Below are 22112 nucleotides of genomic sequence, written 5' to 3' on the forward strand. Positions count from 1 at the left end.
CCTTTCCATCTCTTTAATGTCTTGGTGGAATTGTTACCCTTGTTCCTCACTTACAGCTCCCAAATTTTCAGGAAAGCAGTCAAGGTGGGACTGGAGGAAATGCACTTTCAAACTCATCAGGCAACCGAAAGCTTGAAATACTTTCAGCATTCTTCCGACGATCTTTTTGTAGTGAGGATCTTTGTTATTGCGTAAAAAATTATGTATGACTTTAAATGCAATCCACACTTCTTTTTGAGGATCCATCATGGTACTGAAAAACTCTTGATCAACTATAAGCCTTCTAATGTCTGATCTGACAAACACACCTTCCTTCAATTTTGCCTTTGACAGGCATGGAAACTTGGTGACCAAGTATCTGAAGCATTCTCCATCTCTTGGAAGTGATTTTATGAATTGCTTCATCAATCCCAATTTTAGGTGGAGAGGTGGTAGAATAACTTTATGGGAAGGTACCAAAGTTTCTCGGAAAAAAACTCAGAAGTTTTTTCACAGACTGTTATCACCCTCAGCTGCCAATTCTTCTTGGTCCAGTGATTTTGTCGGTCTCAACTATCCCATAGACACAGAAAACAAGGGTATTTGGTATACCCAGCTTGTTGCCCAAGCAGCATGCACAAGACCTTCAAGTCCCCACACACTTGCCAACCATGGTCTTCATATTTAAGTTTACAAAGAACCAATTCCAAGTTCTCGTAAGTTTACTTCAAGGGTACAGAATGACCTACAGGTATGGAAGCGTAAAAACTGTTGTGGAGTAAAACTGCTTTGAGACTTCTTTTTTAAGAATCTATAAAAAGATACCATTGCTCTGAATCAGATTGGATTTTAAATTGACCCATCAGACCTTTGACATCGATGCAATAAACCAACTTGTCTTCCTGGGCGAAGTAAGGAACGAACTCCTTTTCATGATGTCCGAACCATGAAGAGGACACTCCTGGCAACAATAAATTCCTGCTTTTCAGCCTTGATCCGAGTAACTCAGTGGCATCTTTGGGAAGATTCAAGTCTCTTACCAAATCATTCATCTCCTCCTGAAAAAACAATTTTGGTCTTGTATCATCGTCAAAGTCAGAACTTGATTCGTCATCTGGTTCAGGTATGACTTCACCTTCATCGGAGCTAGGCATCTCTTCCAAGGTAGCAGGGGGCTTGGGTACTGGTATATCTGTGCCATGGGGGATGGGATGAATTGCTGAGTGAAGATTGGGGTATGAAATGGAATGCTTCCATTTGGAATTAAACCCTTTCATATGAACAAAAGTAACAGTCATCACTATGGTTCTTTTGCTCTCGCCATACCATAGGAATCCCATAATGGAAAGATTTTTTCTTACCCTTGAACCAGTTTCGGAGGTCCTCAACCCACCATTTGCACACTTTATGAGGCGCCCAAACTTTATCTTGATCTCCAATTTTTAGTCCAAAGTATGCAAAGTATACTTTTTTCACAAAGTCTGTAATATTCTGCTGTTGCTTCAACACTGTATATTCACCACAGATGAAACAGAAACTGTCTGGTGAATTAATACACTTTCACGGAGCCATAACATAATGGTTGAAGAATGACGAGCTAACATGAATTGCGATGAAAAAGTGTGAACAGCCTAGAACCAAGAACCTGATGATGATTCGTGCACAAGTGTGGCATGCAGGAGAGAGCAGCTCTGTGTCTGTACACGAGATGTCACAGTGCTGGCCACGCCCCCTGCACTGACCGGAGATGCTGCTATCTGCCCTGTGTCTCCTTCCCACTGGATTCTTCAGGAAAGATTAACCCTTCTACTATTAGAAGCACAGACTTAAAACTTGCTTAGCTTATGTATATATTGCTGACCATCAGATTTACAATGCTATATTTTTTTACATAACTCGGACAAACCCTTTAAGATTGTTTTGGCATTTTATATCTTAAATGCACTTATGTGAATTAACAAATAGTAATTTGGACTTTAAATTTGGTTAAACACCCATAATATAAAAAAATACCAAAAATTAAAAAAAAAGATAAATTTGAAGACAATTTTGCATGTTGTGGCAAATCATGACATCTAGGAGTTTTTTCAATATTTTATTTGTTTTCAGCACACCAAAATACATGGAAATTAGATGAAAATAATCAAAAAGCTTTTTAGTCGCAGACCTTATCAGTACATATTTCTGGTAGTAGCTGACATACCAACAGATGGGCTAGATTCTATGTCTCTCCACATACATATAGCATGTTGTTATCCACTAAGAGCCTCCATTTGAGTATATTGATTTTACATTTAGGCACTCCAACTCTCAACCTCTTCAGGGTCCTCCAAGTAGTATAAGGGAGTACAATTTTGTTATTAGAATTTCAAATTCAATGCTAATTAATACAATGAATGAAGAAATTGTCAATATTAGCTTATGAAACAGTGATTCATAAACTCAAGGTAATACTAAATAAATATTTCTGTAATTTATGGTAAATTACCTCATAAATTTACTTCATAAATTCAGAATTATTACTCATTGCAAAGATTGCAAAAAGATATGCACATGTCTTTCTCTTGACACTTACAATAGCTTATTGTTATAGAAGAGACCTCTCAAAATAACTTCCTGGAATTATAATTTTGGATCAAACATTAAAAAAATCTAATAGCTGTTAAGTTAGAGGTTAATTGGTCAATTGATGTTAGAAGTCATACATTCTAAGTGCTTGTTTAAATGCAAAGACATTGTGCAAAATATGGTTGTGGGTTTTCAGAAAAAGTATAGATTTTACCCAGATTACCTTCTACTAAACATATCTCATCTCATGTCCAAAATGTAAGAGTCAGAGAACTTGGAATATTATCCTCTCTGTATTTGACAGAGGCGCCAAATATGTTCTGTGCTAAGAGTTGGAGTGGAGATATTGGCTCCATAAACCTGATATCAGAGATGTGGGACACTGATTCTGCTCTCTCTGCTCCTGTCATTAACCAACATGTCATACAAGAGCATTAATCATCACTGATTTACTGTAGCATGGCAAGGTTTCATTCCTCATTAATTCATTCATTTGGCAGACAATTTTAGTCCTGAGATGAGCAGCTGAATCCAAAATAAAGAAATAACCAGGATAAATTGCATTGACAGTGGGCTAGCTTAAGTTTTTGTTGATCCTAATCTCAGTCATTTCAATATTTGTGCAGTTTATAGCCTGCATCTTCTTTCTATTTTAGCATAACTTTACATTTCTTTAGGTTTAAAAGAGTTACCGGGAGGATAATTGGGCTACGACTAATTGGAAAACTGTCTCAGAATTGTCTGCAGCCAGATTTTTTTTTCATTCAATAATTACCAAAAACCTTCAGCCGTGACCATTTATTCCCCTGAAATATATAGTATTTCACAGCATTTCAACAATCTGAAACATTACATCATGTCATACAAATGCACAAAATTGATATTACAGTAGAATACTGATGAGTTATTTCTAGAGAGCTCTTAAACTCCATCACTAAAATAATGTGACAATTATATAATCATATTGGCTCACTGATATTCTAATGGGTTTAAATGAGGTATAGTCTAGTATTTTATGGACAGCAATTGTTTTTCTTCTCATACAGGCACTTTTCATGGTTTGATTTTATAATGACATTTTCAAACTTTTGATTTGGTTCAACCATGATTAAGAACTTGAAATCACAAGCTCATAGCATGAAAATGTAGCCATAACCTTATTTATTTAGAAATAAGTTCTATGTTAAATGGGGCTTATTCTCAACAGATGGCAGTCCAGTGTTCTTCAACCTTGACTGCATGTCCAACCTTGTGGACTTCAACTTCCAGAATTTCCCAACTAGCACATTAAAGTCCACACATCTTGAAATTGCCAAGGTTAAGGAACACTGACTTAATTGATCCTGGCTGATCTTGGAAGCTATAGAGACGTGATTGCGAACCTATGGCATGCGTGCCTGAAGTGGCACAGAGAACCATGTCACCTAGCATGCGCGGCGTCACCCGTTCCTCTTCCAGGTTTCATGCACACATGATGATCAGCTGGCCTTTGTGAGTGCAGCAGTGCCAGAAACGGAAGAGCTGGTCTTCCATTTTCTGGCATGAGCATGTGTGCTGGCCAGCTGATCGGCATATGCACATGCGCAGCAGTAACTGGAAGACTTGCTGGCCAGCATGCATGCATGTGCCGGAAACCAGAAGTTAATTTTCTGGGGCAGCTCCTCTTCCTTGTCGTGTTCCAGACGAGTATGCACAAAGTGCTCCCTTTTCGGCACTCAGGGCCGCCCCCGCACTCCCTTTTCAGCACTTGGTGCTGAAAAGGTTTGCCATCACTGCTATAGAGATTTAATCTTGATTAGTATTTGAATGGGAAATTACTTGAGAATTATAGATTTGTTGGCAAGACTGGTAGTCCAAAAACCAACCTGGAAGAAGGCATTGGCAAATTACTTCTCTAATTTTGCAAGAAAAACTGCTTGGAGGACAATAACCAAGTACCGATCTCAATTCCATGGCCTACAAGACTACATCAAAACATTATCAACTTCTGGATTTCCTTCATGCCTTCCAAATACTATTTCCCAAGTGTTCTTAGTTTCTCAGCCACAATAACTAGCCTTTAATATAGATCTGATTTTGTTTTCCTGAATGACCATTACACACTGGCTACTTCTATTTTTATTTCCTAAAAATGCTACTGCTTGGATCATGTTTTCCATATTTATTTTGATTCTTCTGTTAGAATAATTCTTCATTCATTGTAGAAATTCATATATAAATTATCAATCTATTCCCCAAACTATTTTTGCTGTCCCGTGTTAAATGCACACAATTCAATCTTTAATCTTGTCTGTTTATGGTTTTATAATACTGTTATTTTCAATAGTCATTAAGTACTCTGATTAGTGAACAGGCTCTATTAGAGAACATAAATTTCTATAAAATAAACAAAATTTTAAAAAAAATAAGAAATGTGCTAGTTGAAAAGAGAGTCCTTTAAAAGTCCCTGCCGTTTTCTTGGGAAGGTTCTGGAAGTGATTGCCTTTGCCTTCTTTTTGAGGTTGAGAGACAGTGAATGGCCCAAGGTCACCCACCCGGTTTCATGTCTAAGGTGGTATTAGAACTCACAATCTTGGTTCCTAGTGTCTAACCTAGTGTCTTAATCACTACACCAGACTGACTCTCATTACCCTTATTATTTCATTACATCTTTTTAAAAAATCCCAATCACTTTCTTGATCCTGATTTTAAAACAATTCTCCTTAGCAAATGGTCTGAAATGATGCGAATTCTAATCCAAAACACATCTTCAAGTTGTCAAGGTTAAGAAATATTTCTGTACAGAATGGACATTCTAAGTTGCATGGAAAAAAAATTAGTGGAAAACTTTCTGGCAAATGATTATCTCTAATTAGACATCCTTGTTTTTCAAAACATTTATGCTAGCCCATAAAGTTACAAAAGGATGATTACTGAACATCTGAAGTTTGGTTATTAATAGCCACGACATTGTAATTCAATGTATTATTTATTGAGCAGAATGCAGCTGCTTCATATTTAAGTACATAGCACTGCAATTTTTTAGATAACACATTTCTATAAGAAGCTGTAACTTGGAATAAAGACAAAATCATTTAGATATATTGGAAAAATAAGAAGAAAGGATATGGTATTGTTTTTATTTAAATGCAAATCTTATGCTTATAAACTTTCTAGACCAGTCTTCTATTTTTAAATAGAGAATGTATTAGGCCTCTATCCTCCTGAGTAAGTACTTAATAATAATTATATTTAACAAAATTTCTACTGAATTTTTGAATATTGCCTTGCATTCAGTTGTTTTTAATAATTTATTTTTAAATGTAAAATTTATGTTCCAGTTGAAATATGTGATACTGATCACCAAAATTTAAAAGGATGTGCCATAGAATAATTGCAATTCTATGAAACTAAAAGCTCCTGAATTATTTTATACTTATAATACTTAATATTATTACTTAAAATACAAACAATTTTATGAAATAAAGTATGCAGTAACAATGATTTTATTTAAAACTGTAAGTGCACTAATTAGGCAATTTCTAGCCATTTATATTTGACCTAATCTTATTTCTTTTGAAGTTTTATTCTCTTGCAGATCTATTTATGAAGATATGTGACTAAGAGGCTTTTTAATCAAATTCTTGTAAGTTCAGTTAGCATGACTATTAAGAAAACTATTTCAATCATACTTCCTGATGCAGAAATTTATGTAAATCTTTTTGCTGAATATAAATACATATTTCACTGTAAACATTTATTAAAAAGAAAAGCCATAGCTTTGATCTACAGTATATCCAGAATGTGAAATTTGGTAGCAAGAAGGGGAATGAAATAAGAGAGATTTATATTTAGAATAGACCAATGGAATCAACAGAATCCATTACAGGTAGTCCTTGACTTACAACATTTCACTTTGACTGTACAACTTTTGCAGCGTCCCCATGATTTTGTGATCAAAATTCAGAGGTTTGGCGACTGGTTCATATTTATGATGGTTGCAGTGTCCCATGGTCATGGTATCCACTTTTGTGACCGTCTCACAAGCAAAGTCAACAGGGAAGCCAGATTCACTGAACAACCGGATTACTATCTTATCAACTGCAGTGATTCACTTAACAATGGTGGCAACAAAGGTCATAAAAAGGGGCAAAACAAATGTGTAACTAAACAACAGAAATTTCAGACTCAATTGTAGTCATAAATCGAGGACTACCTATAGTCATATTCCAACAAATTGAACATAAGTTCTGCTCAGACTTCCCCATTCAGCATGGGAAGTTAGGCAAAGAGAGAGGAGGTAACCTCTATAACTCATTGACCTTGTTAAGACAGAAAACCTGAGCAGCATCTCAGAAGAATATTTATGTAGGCAGAGAAATATGAATTTAACAGACTAGGAATAATGAATACTGTAGTGATCTGTCAAGAACACATCAGGGAGAACCAGCTACAGCTTGGAATGCAGAATATATGGTTTTCCTTTGGATTAAGAAATGATAAGAACAAAATATATTGAAGAATGTATGGTTTATTTATGCTATTTTACAGTAACAATACATATATTTTAATATACATATATAGAAATAAATAGGTTGTTACATATTCAGATTACAGACACATTTTGGTATGGTTTCCTGCTAGTCATCACTAAATCATATTCCAGTTTAAAATTATGTCCTGCTTGAGACTTCATGCTTTCTGTGGAGGAATTGTGGAATTCTTTTTACTTTCTCTGAAATATGTGATGTGAATTTTCATGAAGTATCAAAACTGTTCATGTAATTTCTTGTTAAAGCCTTAAGCAAACATCATTCTGTCATTTTACATTGGTTCAGTTTTGAAGTCCTGCAACTTGCCCTAAGATACAAATATGAGAACTGGGTCTGTAAAACTTGTTATATCTCCTTGCTGCCTGTGGTTTTTTAGATTTTTACAGCCCAAGCTTCATAATTCTGCTTTATTGGAAAAGGTTCTACACAAACAAGTGGCTCAAAGATGCAAAAATGTTGTTTTGCTCTAATCACCGCAGGATGGGACAAATAATTTCTTGTGTTCAAAAACTCTTGCCAATTTTACTCCATCTCTTTGGGTGGTCTGCAATTTCATTGTCTTCAGCTCTTTACCTTGTTTAGATCTAAACCAATCAGCTGATCAACAGTCTGCTTGGAATGATCACTACAGACTGTCTCCTTTGTATACTTGAGGAGCTGTCTTTCCCCAATGGGTTTGGCCTATCCCACTCATGTTGGCAGAGGGTCCTACTGAGGATCCCATCAGCCAAGGAATTTCAGCTCGTGGGATCAAGGAGAAGAGCCTTTTCTTCCACGATCTGGCTTTATTTGCCTGCATTGATTTTGCTTGTCAGTAGGGTGCAAAAGGTGATCCCATGACCCTGGGAAATTCCAATCTTGGTAAATATGAGTCAGGTCTATGCATCTTAATTTTGCATCACATGACCAAGGGGATGCTACAATTCTAAGTGTGAAAAATGGTCAGAAGTCACTTTTTTCAGAGCTGGTGTAACTTTGAATTTTTTAGTAAACAAAATGTTGTAAGTTGAGGACTATCTGTATTTTATCTCTCAATAAGGTGCTCAGAGTGACCTCGAACTGCAAAATAGGAGACAAATAAATTTAATACTAATAGGACTCCAGAGATCACTGAAAGTTAACTTCAATGTAGGCTGAGATTTTAACAACTCAAGAGCTACATTTGCTGTTCAGTAACAATGACTAGACATCACTTGATTCATAATACCAGGAAGCCATAATTTACATTTAGAACTGATGAAAGAAATGTCCTTCTGGGCTCGGCTCCGTGGGGAAAAAGACACTGGAGACATGGAGGCTGCTTGGAAAGATGGTTTAATGGTGAACAGGACCACATGGCTTGAGCTCCTGAACAGAAAAGTTGATCACATGCTTCAATGTTGGTGGAGAAAAGAGAAGGGCTGAGGGAGGGGCTCGCTAGGCTTTTTATAACCTGTTCAGTCCCTCTCTGTTTCCTGTTCCTGTGTAAGAAATGTATTCTGGTTGGTTGTCAGACTTCCATGGGGCCATGCAGGGGCAACTCTCTAGGCTGCGTTTTGAATCCAGGTTTGGTTGAGTTCTCCGATGCCATGTGGTCAGTTGAGTAAAGGGCCAATATTATCATGCTTTAATCCCATCCCCCTGGAGCTGAAGTGGAGAACTCTTTATTATGTAAAGTGGACTAGCTTGGCTTTCTTAATGGCCCATTGACAAAGTGGGGATGGGCAGGAAGTTACAGGCAGCTATTCTGTCTTTTAAAACATGTTTCTTTCTTTTCACATTCAGAGCAATATTCTGCCTTTTCAATATTTCCTAGGATATTTCATTTTTCTCGGAGAGGGCTGGGTGATAATTTCCTACAGAACAGACTGACTGTGGTTTCCAAGTTTAATAGAATTTGTATGCTGCCAACTCCCATAGGGACTCTGGGTGGCTCACAACAGACAAGAAACATTTAAAATTTAAAAAATAGAATAAAAAATAAAAAATACAGTATTAAAATTTACATCACCCATTTCATCTAAGCGGGGCTGGATATTAATCAACAGCCCCAGGCCTGCCGGAACAGCTAGGTGTTGACGGCTTTATGGAAGGCCGGGAGAGTGGTAAGGGTCCGGATCTCTGCAGGTAGATCGTTCCACAGGGCCAGCGCAGCAACAGAGAAGGCCCTCCCCCGGAGAGTCGCCAGCTGGCATTGTCCGGTTGACGGCACCCGGTGGAGGCCCAACCTGTGCAATCTTGTTGGTCGTTGGGAGGTAAGTGGCAGGAGGTGGTCTCTCAGGTAGCCATGTCCTAAACCATGTAGGGCTTTAAAAGTAACGACCAGCACCTTGAAGCGCGTCCGGAAACCAATAGGAAGCCAGTGCAGCTCGCGGGGGATAGGTGTAATATGGGTGTAACTAGATACACCCCATATCGCTCGCGCGGCTGCGTTCTGGACCAGCTGTAGTCTTCGAACACTCTTCAGGGACAGCCCCATGTAGAGCACGTTACAGTAATCCAGTCTTGAGGTGACGAGAGCATGAGTGATTATTCAAAGTGCCTCCCGCTCCAGGTAGGGCCGCAACTGGTGCACCAGGCGAACCTGGGCGAAAGCCCCCCTGGTCACAGCCGACAGATGGTGCTCTAATGTCAGCTGTGGGTCCAGAAGGACACCCAAATTCCGGCCCCTCTCTGAGGGGTGTATAATTTCACCCCCCAGGCTAAGAGGTGGAATGTCTGGACTAACCTTGGGAGGCAGCATCAATAGCCACTCGGTCTTGTCTGGATTGAGTGCAAGCTTGTTCGCTCCCATCCAGACCCTGACAGCCTCCAGGCACTGGCACATCACTTCCACTGCTTCGCTGAGTTGGCACGGGGCGGACAGATACAATTGAGTATCGTCCGCATATTGATGATATTTGATCCCGTGCCGGCGTATGATCTCACCCAGCGGCTTCATGTAGATGTTAAATAGGAGGGGGGACAGGACTTAACCCTGCGGCACCCATAGTTGAGGGGCCTAGGGGTCAACCTCTGTCCTCCAACCAACACCGACTGCGACCTGTCTGAGAGGTAGGAGGAGAACCACCTTAAAATGTGCCTCCCACCCCCACCTCCCATAACCGTCGCAGAAGGATACCATGATCAATAGTATCGAAGGCCGCTGAGAGGTCAAGGAGCACGAGGATAGAGGAATGTCCTCTATCCCTGGCCTGCCAGAGATCATCGATCAGCGCGACCAAAGCAGTTTCTGTGCCGTAACTAGGCCTGAAACCCGACTGAAAGGGATCCAGATAATCTGCTTCATCCAAGGAGTTGAAAGGCCACCACCTTCTCAACAACCTTCCCTACAAACGGGAGGTTGGAGACTGGGCGATAGTTGTTTAAAATGGCTGGATCCAGGGATGGTTTCTTAAGGAGGGGTCTCACCACTGCATCCTTTAGAGGATGTGGGAAGGATCCCTCCAGAAGAGAGGTGTTAACGATCCTCTGGAGCCAGCCACGTGTCACCTCCCTGCTGGTCAAGACCAGCCAGGAGGAACACGGGTCCAGTAAACAGGTGAAGGCACTCACCGCTCCCATGGCCTTGTCCACTTCCTCAGGAGCGACAAGTTGAAACTCGCTCCATAAAATCCAATCAGGACCTTCCCCAGGCGCCTTGGCTGGTACCGTCCAAGTGGAGTCCAGGTCCGTCCGGATCCGAGCGATTTTATCCGACAGAAACTGAACAAATTCCTCAGCTCTACCCTGTAAGGGTTCGTCCGCATCCCTCCCTTTCAAGAGGGAGCGGGCTATCCTAAACAGGGCGGCTGGGCGAGATTCTGCGGATGCAATAAGAGCGGAAAAATGCACACATTTTGCCGCCCGTATTGCCACTAGATAAGTCCTAATAAAGGCTCTTAATTGTGTTCGGTCGGATTCGGAGTTACTAGCCCTCCAACATCGCTCTAGGTGTCTCTTTTGGCGCTTCATCTCCCGGAGTTCCTCGGTAAACCAAGGAGACCTCCTGGATCCGCTGACGCAGAGAGGCCGTAAAGGTGCAATCCAGTTTAGAGCCTCCGCCGCTGCTATATTCCAAGCAGCAACTAAGGACTGTGGGCCAGAGAGTCAGGTATCTCCCCAAGTGCCGTCGGAAATCCCATAGGGTCCATCAGGCCCCTGGGGCGGAACCACCTAATCGGTTCCCCCTCCCTACAGTGGGGAATTGGTTTCCAAAAGTCGAGCCTCAGTAGGAAGTAAGCCGACCCTGACAAGGGCAAGATCATAATGCTCTTCAAATCTAGATCACGTCTCCACTGCTCCGAGAGAAATACGAGGTCGAGCGTGTGCCCCGCTGAATGAGTCGGACCCTGAATTACCTGGGTCAAATCCATGGCTGTCATAGAAGCCATGAACTCCTGTGCTCCATCAGAGCGTTCACCGAGCGACGGCAGGTTGAAATCCCCCAGCACTACAAGCCTGGGGAACTCAACCGCCAGCTTGGCTACTGACTCGAGGAGCACAGGCAGGGCTGTTGCAACGCTGTTGGGAGGTAGGTACGTTACCAACAAAACCATTTGACCCCCAAGGTCCAACTTCACCAGAAGGGACTCACACCCGACAATCTCCGGAGCAGGGATCCTACGAGGAACTAGGGACTCTCGGATGATGACTGCCACTCCCCCACCCCTTCACTGATGTTGCGGCTGATGTAGCACCTGAAACCCTTCTGGGCACATTTCAGTGAGGGGGACTCCTCCCTCATGGCCCAGCCAGGTCTCAGTAATACATGCCAGGTCTGCCCCCTCGTCTAATATTAGGTCCCGGACAAGGGGAGCTTTGTGAACCACAGACCTGGCATTTAGCAACAGCAGCCTGAGACCAGGGCCCTGACAACTCTCGCCATCTGGTCCTGGAGTGGAGCTAACAGAGCCGGAAGGAAGGATCGCTGTGACATAGCGAACCCTCCTTCCCCGGTAATGGCTAGTCCTATAGCTCCCGTCAAACCTGCCTCTCCCAGGTGTGTGTGTGTGTGTGTGTGTGTGTGTGTGTGCGCGCGTGTGTGCGCGTGTATGTATGAATGATGTATGTATGTACGCACGTGTGTGGGTTGCATGACATTTAATGGTTCATTGTGAAGGGGCCAGTATGATGGGAGATTCAGCTTTTGCTTTGTTCCCTATATTGGGTTATTCAAAAACAAATCCTGCTGTTATCTAATTACCTCTAGTTTCTTTTCTCTCTCTCTCTCTCTCTCTCTCACACACACACACACACACCACACTTTGCCAGTACACTGTTAACCTTTCAGAGGCTCAAGGGAATTTACCCCAGAGACACCACCCTCCAGGTAAGAATATTCTTTAGTCCAGTGGTCTCCAACCTTGGCAACTTTAAGACTTGTGGACTTCAACTCCCAGAGTTCCTCAGCCAGCAAAGCTGGGAACTCTGGGAGTTGAAGTCCACAGGTCTTAAAGTTGCCAAGGTTGGAGACCACTGCTTAGTCCTCTGTAAACCCAGCCTCAGGCTGTTCCTCCAGAAAGTAGCCACCGTTTTAAACCTAACGATGTAACTCAAGGGGCAGATTCCCGTCAGCAGCCGCGGAACGAGGCTAGCTGAATGCGAGGGCGGCGAGTGGACGGAGGAGGCGGAGGCGGCCTCAAATCAGACGACGCAGGTTTTAACCCCCCCCCCAACTTAAAAAAAAACAAGACACTCCGCGCTCTTCCCGCCTTAAAGTGCGCAACCATTGGCTGGCGATGACATCACCGTTGGGATGACGAGAACAAGCCGGAAGTTCTGAAGCGACGCCCTTCAGCAGCAACCGACAGGGGCAGAATTCCGGGGAGGGAAGCGACCGCGGAAAAGATGGCTGCGGAGAGTTATCCGAGGTCGTCCATTGAGGACGACTTCAACTATGGCACGAACGTCGCGACGGCTAGCGTGCACATCCGCTTGGGTAAAGAGTCCCGGTCAGCCCTCTCCCGCCTTTTCCATTCTCCATTCCGAAGCCGTCGCCTTCGCCGTTTCCCGATGAAGCTCCCTCTTCTCCCGCTTAACTCGAAGCCTTCCTTCCCTTGGGCTTCGAAGAACGAAATCATTGCCGTTTGGAAACAGTCCTCGCTCCAGGCCCATTATATTGCCTGTGGTGCTTGCTTTAGGCTCCTGACACGAGTCTAAAGTGGCAGTGCTCGTCGGAATCCATGGCAATCCTGGATCTTGCCAGGCCTACCAATGCCTGGGCCTTTACCCCAAGAGGGAATGCAGTCCCAGAATGCAAGGACAAGCCGTGGGAGGGTGGGGGGAGTTGATTATAGTTTTTCCTATGGTACTTTGTTATCAGTAAAAGTGACCCAGTATTTTGGCTTCCACTGATCCAGATGGCTCTCCTTTGCAGATGAATCATGGACTCCCTTTAGGATCGTAATTTGGCAAAGGTAGAACAAATTGTAGATCTTCTACAATGAACATCTTGCTATGGGGAGAGTTGTGTGGTGTGGGCAACATTGCAGGGGTTTTAAATCCATTTTTAATAGAGCAATAGTGGAGACCTCCACCATCCTAGATCAGGAATTCTACATGCATGGCTCTGGGGGAGTTTTAACCTACTCAAATACTCACTGCAATGTACTAGTTTTTGAATGATAAAACAACTGTAAGGTCATATGACTGGATTCCCCTGATGATTCAGTGTTTATTGCAGTGGATACCATTAAAAAGCTAAAGATCAAATGAAGTTTAAAAACAAAACAAGAACAAAGTATAGGTGTTTGATTTCAGCATGTCTTGAAAATAAACAATAATGAACTGTGCTTATTTTCTGTATTTTAGCTTTCCTGCGCAAAGTCTATAGCATACTTTCAGTCCAGATTTTTTTGACAACTGTAACCTCTGCAGCTTTTCTCTATTTCACAACAATCCGGACGTTTGTACATGAAAGGTAGGATCTATAGTGAGTGAATCTGGTTGAATTTGCTTCATTTTTTAATACAAAATAAATACGGATGCAATGCCCTTTCGTATTTTATGATTCTGCAAGGTAGTCTAGAGCTGTTTCTCAACCTTGCCACTTTAAAATGTGTGGAGTTGAACTCTGAGATTCCCCAGCCAAAATCTTAAAAGTTGCAAAGGTTGAAAATGCTGGTCTAGGAAATTGTTTGGAGAAATATCATGTTCACTGAGGGTGGAGTTGGGGTGGGGGAGGGAGAGTAGAAAACAAGATATTTGTCCCATCTGAACAGAGTTCCTGGGTGAATTTATTTATTTCTTGTTAAGTAAATTACACCAGTTGATTGGGAGAGAAAAGGTTTCCACTATTTGTGGGTGTGAAAATTTGCTTCTAAGGCCTAATATTAGTTAGCCATGGAAGCAAAAATTAGGTTTTGCTCCTACCTTTAATAATAGCCTGTTTCTTTTCTCCTTTGCCAGTAAGTAGCATGTTCTCCATTCACTTTTGTGTGTCTGAATGAAGCAACTAATATAATCACCCAGTAACTAATATTCCAATTCCAAAGAAGGGCAATGCCAAAGAATGTTCAAACTACCGCACATTTGCATTCATTTTACATGCTAGCAAAGTTATGCTCAAAATCCTACAAGCTAGGCTCCAGCTGTATGTGGACCGAGAATTACCAGAAGTACAGGCAGGACTTTGAAGAGGAGAGGAACTAGAGATCAAATTGCCAATATACACTGGATCATGGAGAAAATTAGGGAGTTCCAGAAAAACATCTACTACTGTTTCATTGACTATGCTAAAGCCTTTGATTTTGTAGATCACAACAAATTGTGGCAAGTTCTTAAAGAGATGGGAGTACCAGACCAGCTTATTTGTCTCTTGAGAAACCTATATGCTGGTCAAGAAGCCACAGTGAGAACTGGACACGGAATCACTGATTGTGATTCCATTGAGAAAGGAGTTTGGCAAGGCTGTAAACTGTCGGCCTGCCTATTTAACTTATATGCAAAGGCAGGGCTAGATGAATCAAAATTGGAATTAAGATTGCCGGGAGATATGCAGATAATACCACTCTAATGGCAGAAAGTGAAGATCTAAAGAGCGTCTTGATCCGGGTGAAGGAGGAGAGTGCAAAAGTTGGTTTTAAACTCAACATTAAGAAAACTAAGGTCATGTCATCTGGCCCTCTCAATTCCTGGCAAATAGATGGGGAAGAAATGGAGGTAGTGACAGATTTTATTTTCCTGGGCTCCAAGATTACCGCAGATGGGGACTACAGCCAAGAAATTAAAAGATGCTTACTCCTGGGAAGGAAAGCTATGGCAAATCTAGACAGCATACTAAAAAACAGAGACATCATCCTGCCAACAAAAGTGTGTATAGTCAAAACTGGTTTTCCCAGTTGCAATGGATGGCTGTGAAAGTTGGACCTTAAGGAAGGCTGAGCGCCAAAGAATTGAGGCCTTTGAACTATGGTGCTGGGGAAGACTCTTGCAAGTCCCTTGGACTGCAAGATGATCAAACCGGTCAGTCCTATAGGAGATCAACCCTGACCGCTCTTTAGAATGCCAGATCCTAAACATGAAACTCAAATACTGTGGCCACCTAATGAGAAAGAACGACTCACTGGAGAAGAGCCTAATGCTGGGAACAATTGAGAGCAAAAGAAAAACAGGACAACAAAGAATGAGGTGGCTGGATGGAGTCACTGAAGCAGTTAGCGTAAGCTTAAATGGACTGGGGGGTGGTAGACGACAGGAAGGCTTGGAGGAGCGTTGTCCATGTGGTTGCGATGAGTCAGACATGACTTCGCGACTAACAACAACAAACTAATATAATGCAGAAATAAATTGCTATTGTGAATATGTCTTTATTTAAAAGCAGTTTAAATATTTGAAATATTGATAACCTGCCATAGATATTGTGATTCAGTTTGACTAACAAGTATTTTATTATTTCCAAACTTACTGAACTATTTTAAACTGTGATAAGATTGATTTATACATTATTTGGGGGAGAACAAAAGATATTATAATATTGTTTCCTAATATTAATTATGTTGTCATACTTAAATTTACAGCCCTGCTTTACTTTTGATGGGCTTGGTTGGTTCTTTGGCTCTGATTGTGGCGTTAACTCTATATAGACATCAGTATCCAGTTAATTTATATCTTCTCTTTGGATTTGTAAGTATTTTTATAATGAATGACACTCTTGATAGTTGCAGTTAATTAATGACGTGAATGTATTATATTGTATATTTCTGATTTTTTTCCCCATGAGTTTTTTTGTTTGTTTTACCTTTGTACATCTAGTAATTCTTCTATTAATATGTTTTTTAAAAGGAAAAGGCTTTTATCAGACATCTGTAGAACATATGCTGTCCCTTTGAAAATGATTTATATCATTTCCTTCTGCATAGCTTTTTAATGTGCATAGCAGAGTAAGTTTGCATGTACCAGAAAAAATACTTTAGAGTCAAACCTAGCTGACCTCTTTTATTCGGGAAAACTGACAGCTGATCATACCAGTGCAAATAGAGTAATTGACAATGATGTGAAAATGCTTACTTTCAAAGGTATGTCTATGTGTAATTTGCAGTGGTCAATAGTAATAATAGCATTGTCAACCTCCAGGTTCTGAGGGATGATGCAGTGATCCAACAGCATACGAGACCTAAATTTTCAACCTTTATTTTTAGAGGAAATGATGGGAAACTGTAGAAAGTACACAAAACTTAATATGTTTTTCTGATTATAAAAGGAGAAAAATCTGATCTTGCAAAGATTATCACAGATTATCATATATTCTGACAGTATATTACTGTGATGGCGAACCTATGACACCCGTGCCACAGGTGGCACGCAGAGCCATATCTGCATGTTTTCACCCTCCCCAGGTTTCAGGAAAGCACCCAGAGCCTGGGGAGGCCAAAAAATGGTCCCAACAGGCATACAGGAAGTTCAGAAGCAATCCGTTTCTGGCTGGGGGAGGCCATTTTTGCCCTCTCAGGCTTCAGGAAAGCCTCTGGAGCCTGGGGAGGGCCAAAACAGCCTCCCCCGCCCCGCTCAGAGGCCCTCTGGAAGCCAGAAATCGATCATTTCTGAACTTCTGGTAGGCTCGTTGGGCCCATTTTTCACCCCCCCCCCCCAAAGGCTCCAGAGACTTTCCTGGAGCCTGGGAAAGGCCAAAACGGCCTCCCCCGGGCTCTTGCAGGAAATCCCAAGCTCTGCTTGAAGGCGAGCAGTGCGGCATACATGGGGGGAGCATGAGGGTGTTATGCACGCATGTGCATATGGGAGGGTTGCTTTGCATTGTGGGTGCTGGCACACACGTGTGCTATTGCACATGTGCACTCACATTTTAAGCACTCAACAAGAAAAAGGTTAGCCATCACTGGTATGTTACTTGGAGTTTTGAGGGCTACTAACCTGGAGTGATAAGCAACCTGTAGGCAGTGAACTCCTAATTTTATTTAGGCAAAGGAAAGGGTAGGTGAAGAAGAGTCCAATTCTCCTTAGTATAACCCTCCCTCCCTCCTTCATATACACGAGGCCCAATTTAACAAGTCTAATGATATAGCTTTTGTCTACACAAATTTCTGAACCTTTGTTATTAAGATTTAATAAGTTGGGTGATACTTTTTTTTTCTTTATTACTTATAGACTTTTTTGGAAGCACTGACTATTGCCATTACAGGTACAATTTATTATATTTGATTGACAGCATCAGACTTTGGTAGCTGCCTGAACTGAAAGTATATTTTTCCAAGCCCAGTGAGAATTTTATTTAGAAATCTTTATTAAGATAAAAGCAGTAATGCAATAATTTCAACAAATTGATTTCCCCCCTCATAGCCTCACTGTAAACCAGAAGAAGTTTTCTGATAAAGAAGTAGGGTGCAGCTACTAATTATTTATACAACGGCTGCTTATGTTCTTATCTGAGAAGCAACTCTTATAGATTCCTTGCTGACTCAGGAATTCTGGGAGTTGAAGTCCACAAGTCATAAACTGATCATCATTCACCACCAGAGTGAAAGGAGACACGTCATTCCAATATTAATGGCTAACAATGAGTATTGGCATTTTTTTTTACTACTTTCCATGGCCCCTATATTGCAAAACCTTGTGTTGTCTGTAGTAGGTCTACAGTATATGTGCCTTGAAATGCTTGAATTAATTCCGTATCATGATTCAATCTAGAAAATAGGAAGATGAAGAATGATGCCTTTGCACTCAAAAGTTGAAGCAAGAACGCCTCCAGTCATTTTCCAAAGCAACTCAAGCTCTTGCTTTAAACTTATTTTCTTAAAATAAGAAAACATATGACTAAATCCAGTTTTTATTTCTGTTAGGTAAAAAGAAATCAGGAATTCATCTGTGTGTTATGTTGTGTCCACCTCCTCCCCTCTTCGCTTCTGTTATGAAGTATTAATAGAACAAAATGTGTACTTTAAAATTTATACACCTCATTATTTGTTATTGACATACCTGTTTTATACCAGATTTTAGAATTACAGTACGGTTTTTATGTATGAAAAAAATGAACCAGTTAAGACAAGATGATTGTATCAAAAATTCTTCATATTGATTACAATTCTTTGTTTTCCCTTTCTTGCTAGTGACTTTCTATGAAGTATCAATTGTGTTACAAGCCTTTATTCTGACAACAACTGTGTTTTTAGCCCTTACTGTGTACACATTGCAATCCAAACGGGATTTCAGTAGAGCTGGAGCGGGGTAAGCTAGTTTCTGTTACGAACATTGGCATTTCAGTATTTTGAATGACCCTTTCTTACTGGAATAATAATCAGTGATGACGGCTTCTTTTAAGATTTGTTGATATGTTGTGATTGCAGCAAAAAAACTAAGGCAGGGGATTTACAAGTGTGCTTTGTGAATAAGTAAAAGAGAAATGGCTGATAATTATTTCAATATGTGATTTTGTACTTAATAATTATAGAAATTATGTGTGTCTGCATTTTTAAAGAACTGTTAAAAGCATATTACAAATAAGATATGTCTGTATCTTCTCAGGCTCTTTACTTGCTTGTGGATTCTTCTCCTGACAAGCATTTTAAAGGTAAGAGGATATTTATTTTAGATAATTAAAATTTTGGAGGTCTCCATAGGATGCTAACTATTTTAAATAAATTGAATTGTTAGGAGCTAATTCCGATTTTAAAATCTTGGGTTTTTTTAACTGATAATTGTGTTCTTTTCAATGCAAGTCATATATGTGTATTGGGGGATTATGAGCATGTAGTTTATTAATGAAAACTGGGTTAAAGTTGAAATTAGTTTTAAGAGTTTTTAAATAAATGCATACTGTTAAGATCAAATTTAAACTACTTTTATCTTTTAATGTTTTTGCTCCACAAACTTGAAGAATCAACATTACACTCTCAAAAATAACTTCTTGATTTAAATAATTTTACATAAAAATAATTATTATTCTACATAAATCAGATAGATGCCAATATTTATCACTCAGAGGCCTTCTTTTAATATTCGGTTATTGGGTTTTGATAGCTAAAATAAAGGAGCTTTCCTCATTTTGAACCTGGCCAGTCCAGGCATAGAGAATGATAATTAGCAGATAACATGATCTGCAAATCTTTCTTTAGCCATAGATTCTGCAGTTCAGCCATACATTCATGAATCCCGAGTCAGTTTGATAATCTGCTGTGCAGGTACCCACTTACAATCATTTATGGCTGTTCCTAGGTCTGTGTCTAATGAACAGAGGATATGATTGCAGTCCTCTACAAACTTTCCTCAAAAAGATTCATTGAATAAATATATAAAAGTTATGCTGGAAATGGCCCCAGCAACTGGGAGATTGTCATATGTCCCTGTAACTTTGAAGGCATAGTTCACAGTAAAATGGGAAAACAACTATATGCTAATACAGTTTAAATAGATGGAGTGCATTTTGTTAGAGATGAAGGTGACACAAAACATACTGACAAATAAGTTATAGTTTAATAATAACTGTAAATCTCTGAAAGAAGAGCAGGAAAGGCTTTTAGATTTCCTCAGAGTGCAGAATCCAGGTGGTCTAATACATTTTCTTGAAGAGTTCATTAAAGTATTTTTCAGATTGACTATTGTGCTAGCAATACTATAGTTAGAAAACACCCAACTATTCTTTAAAAGAATTGCAGCATGAGAAGCCTTTAAAAAAAAAATATTCTCAATGTGATTGATTTTATTGATTTTATTCATTCAAAGTGATGCCCATACACATTAAATTGAGAAAATGCAGTTGCATTGAAATTTAAAGATTTATCTAATTTGAACTGGTTAGATCTGTTGCTTTAGGAAACAACTGACAATCATAGGATATGATAAGATCTTATTTTGCTGGTAACATGGGAAGTCTTAAAGTCACAGGAATGACCTATAATATAGAAAATATGAATTGTGCTCAGCTTCTCCATTAAAAACATTTTTAAAATTTAAATTATAATACCATTATAGATTTAATTTTAATATGCTTTTATATTCAAAATACACTAAATCTGCATTTATCTGCTCCTTGTTTCTAGTTATTTTTCAATAATGAAGTAGTAGAACTGGTATTTGCTGCTGCAGGAGCGCTTCTGTTCTGTGGATTTATCATCTACGACACTCATCTATTAATGCACAAACTCTCTCCGGAAGAATATATACTGGCTGCAATCAATCTTTATTTGGACATCATCAATCTGTTTTTGCACCTGCTCCGTTTGCTAGAAGCATTTAATAAAAAGTAATAGGAAGTTTTAATTCAAATTTGAGATAATTTATATGCAGTATCTAAAGAGTTAATTAAGACCTAGAAAATCTGCAGTCTACTTTGAGACTGAAGCTTGGTTTTACATTCTGTAAAGCTGATTCTTACTGAATCTATTCTGAGATCAGTTAATTATATATTGCAGGCATCTTGGCTGTTTGGCAAAGGCTTACTCCATCTATTTGCATATTATTAGTATTGATTGAAAGACTTGCTCATCAACTCATTTGTGCCAATAAGTACCATTAAAATTCTATTTTATTCCTGCAGTAATTGCCACAGATGTGTCCTTTGAGAGTTACAGTTGTTGCTGGTTGAATAACATAAAGTCTCCTTGATTTCACTATTGAACACTGAAACTTTAAATAAGCTAAAATTCTATTGTCTTCTTTTACAAAAAAAACTTGATGAGCATTTTTATTTGAACTGATCCTATATCATTTTGCTTTTTCTAATAAATATATGTACTTCCAAGTATTTTTATTTGGGAAACAACCTTATATAGGAAAAAATAATCTTTTATGGGAAGGATTCCTAGATGGATTATATGTAAAAGTAAACATAAAAACAATTGGCTGGCAGTAGTCTTTCTCTATTCTGAAATTTTAGAAAGTTCAGAAATACCATATCGTGTTTTCACACCTTTTTAGAATGTGGAAAGAGTTTGAAACTTATTTGAGTCCATTCTTAGGACCTTTTCACTAATGGTTGTAAGAGATGAAATATTTTTATGCAGAAGAATATTTATTAATGGCCCTTCAACTGAAGTAATAGCAAAGTTAGTTAGATTGCATCTGCTATTCTGGCAGGTGATTAGAAAGTTATAAAAATAAATAATTTTAATAAAATGTTCATTATGTGATCCCTTTTCTCTGTTTCTTTGCCTTCTATTGTTAAGACTTGTAGATAATTTTGTCACTGTTAAGCAGAAAACTATTATATAAGAGAGCAGTCTCAGAGATCTCTGCTGACTGATGCTTTTCTTGTCAGTGTCACCCCATTTTATTTTTATAATTTCAGCCTATTAAGTTGTTTCAAGTATTTATTCAAAATCTGTATTCAGAGTTCAACTTTTAATTATAAAGTCCCAGTTCACAACACTTTATGTGCAAAAGGCTTTAAAGTTACAGATAATTATTGTAATAAAATAGAACTTGCTTACATTAGCTTAGCTCCCAAAAAAATTGTGACATAGTAAATATTACCTGTTAGTTTAGCTTCCCCAAAAAATTATTATGACATCCTTGGGTTTATTTAAGTTATCTTAGCTTCCAGAAAACCTATAGGTTCAAGTTACAATTGTATTTATCTGGTCGGTCATGCTACTTTAGTGACAATGAGTTGAATCAACAGTT

At 39.5% G+C, this 22112-nt stretch overlaps 1 protein-coding gene across 1 annotated transcript; it reads left to right on the forward strand.

Moving 5' to 3' along the window:
- Window positions 1-12534: 12534 nt before the first annotated feature.
- TMBIM4 (transmembrane BAX inhibitor motif containing 4) lies at window positions 12535-21105 on the forward strand. The gene is made up of 7 exons (XM_032221342.1): window positions 12535-12978; window positions 13851-13959; window positions 16058-16163; window positions 17643-17676; window positions 18602-18719; window positions 19017-19062; window positions 20531-21105. The coding sequence occupies exons 1-7, from the start codon at window positions 12888-12890 to the stop codon at window positions 20735-20737; spliced, it is 711 nt and encodes a 236-aa protein (XP_032077233.1). The 5' UTR covers window positions 12535-12887; the 3' UTR covers window positions 20738-21105.
- The last annotated feature ends 1007 nt before the right edge of the window (window positions 21106-22112 follow it).

The sequence above is a fragment of the Thamnophis elegans genome, chromosome 7, assembly GCF_009769535.1.
Source record: "Thamnophis elegans isolate rThaEle1 chromosome 7, rThaEle1.pri, whole genome shotgun sequence".
In the NCBI taxonomy this organism is placed as follows: domain Eukaryota; kingdom Metazoa; phylum Chordata; class Lepidosauria; order Squamata; family Colubridae; genus Thamnophis; species Thamnophis elegans.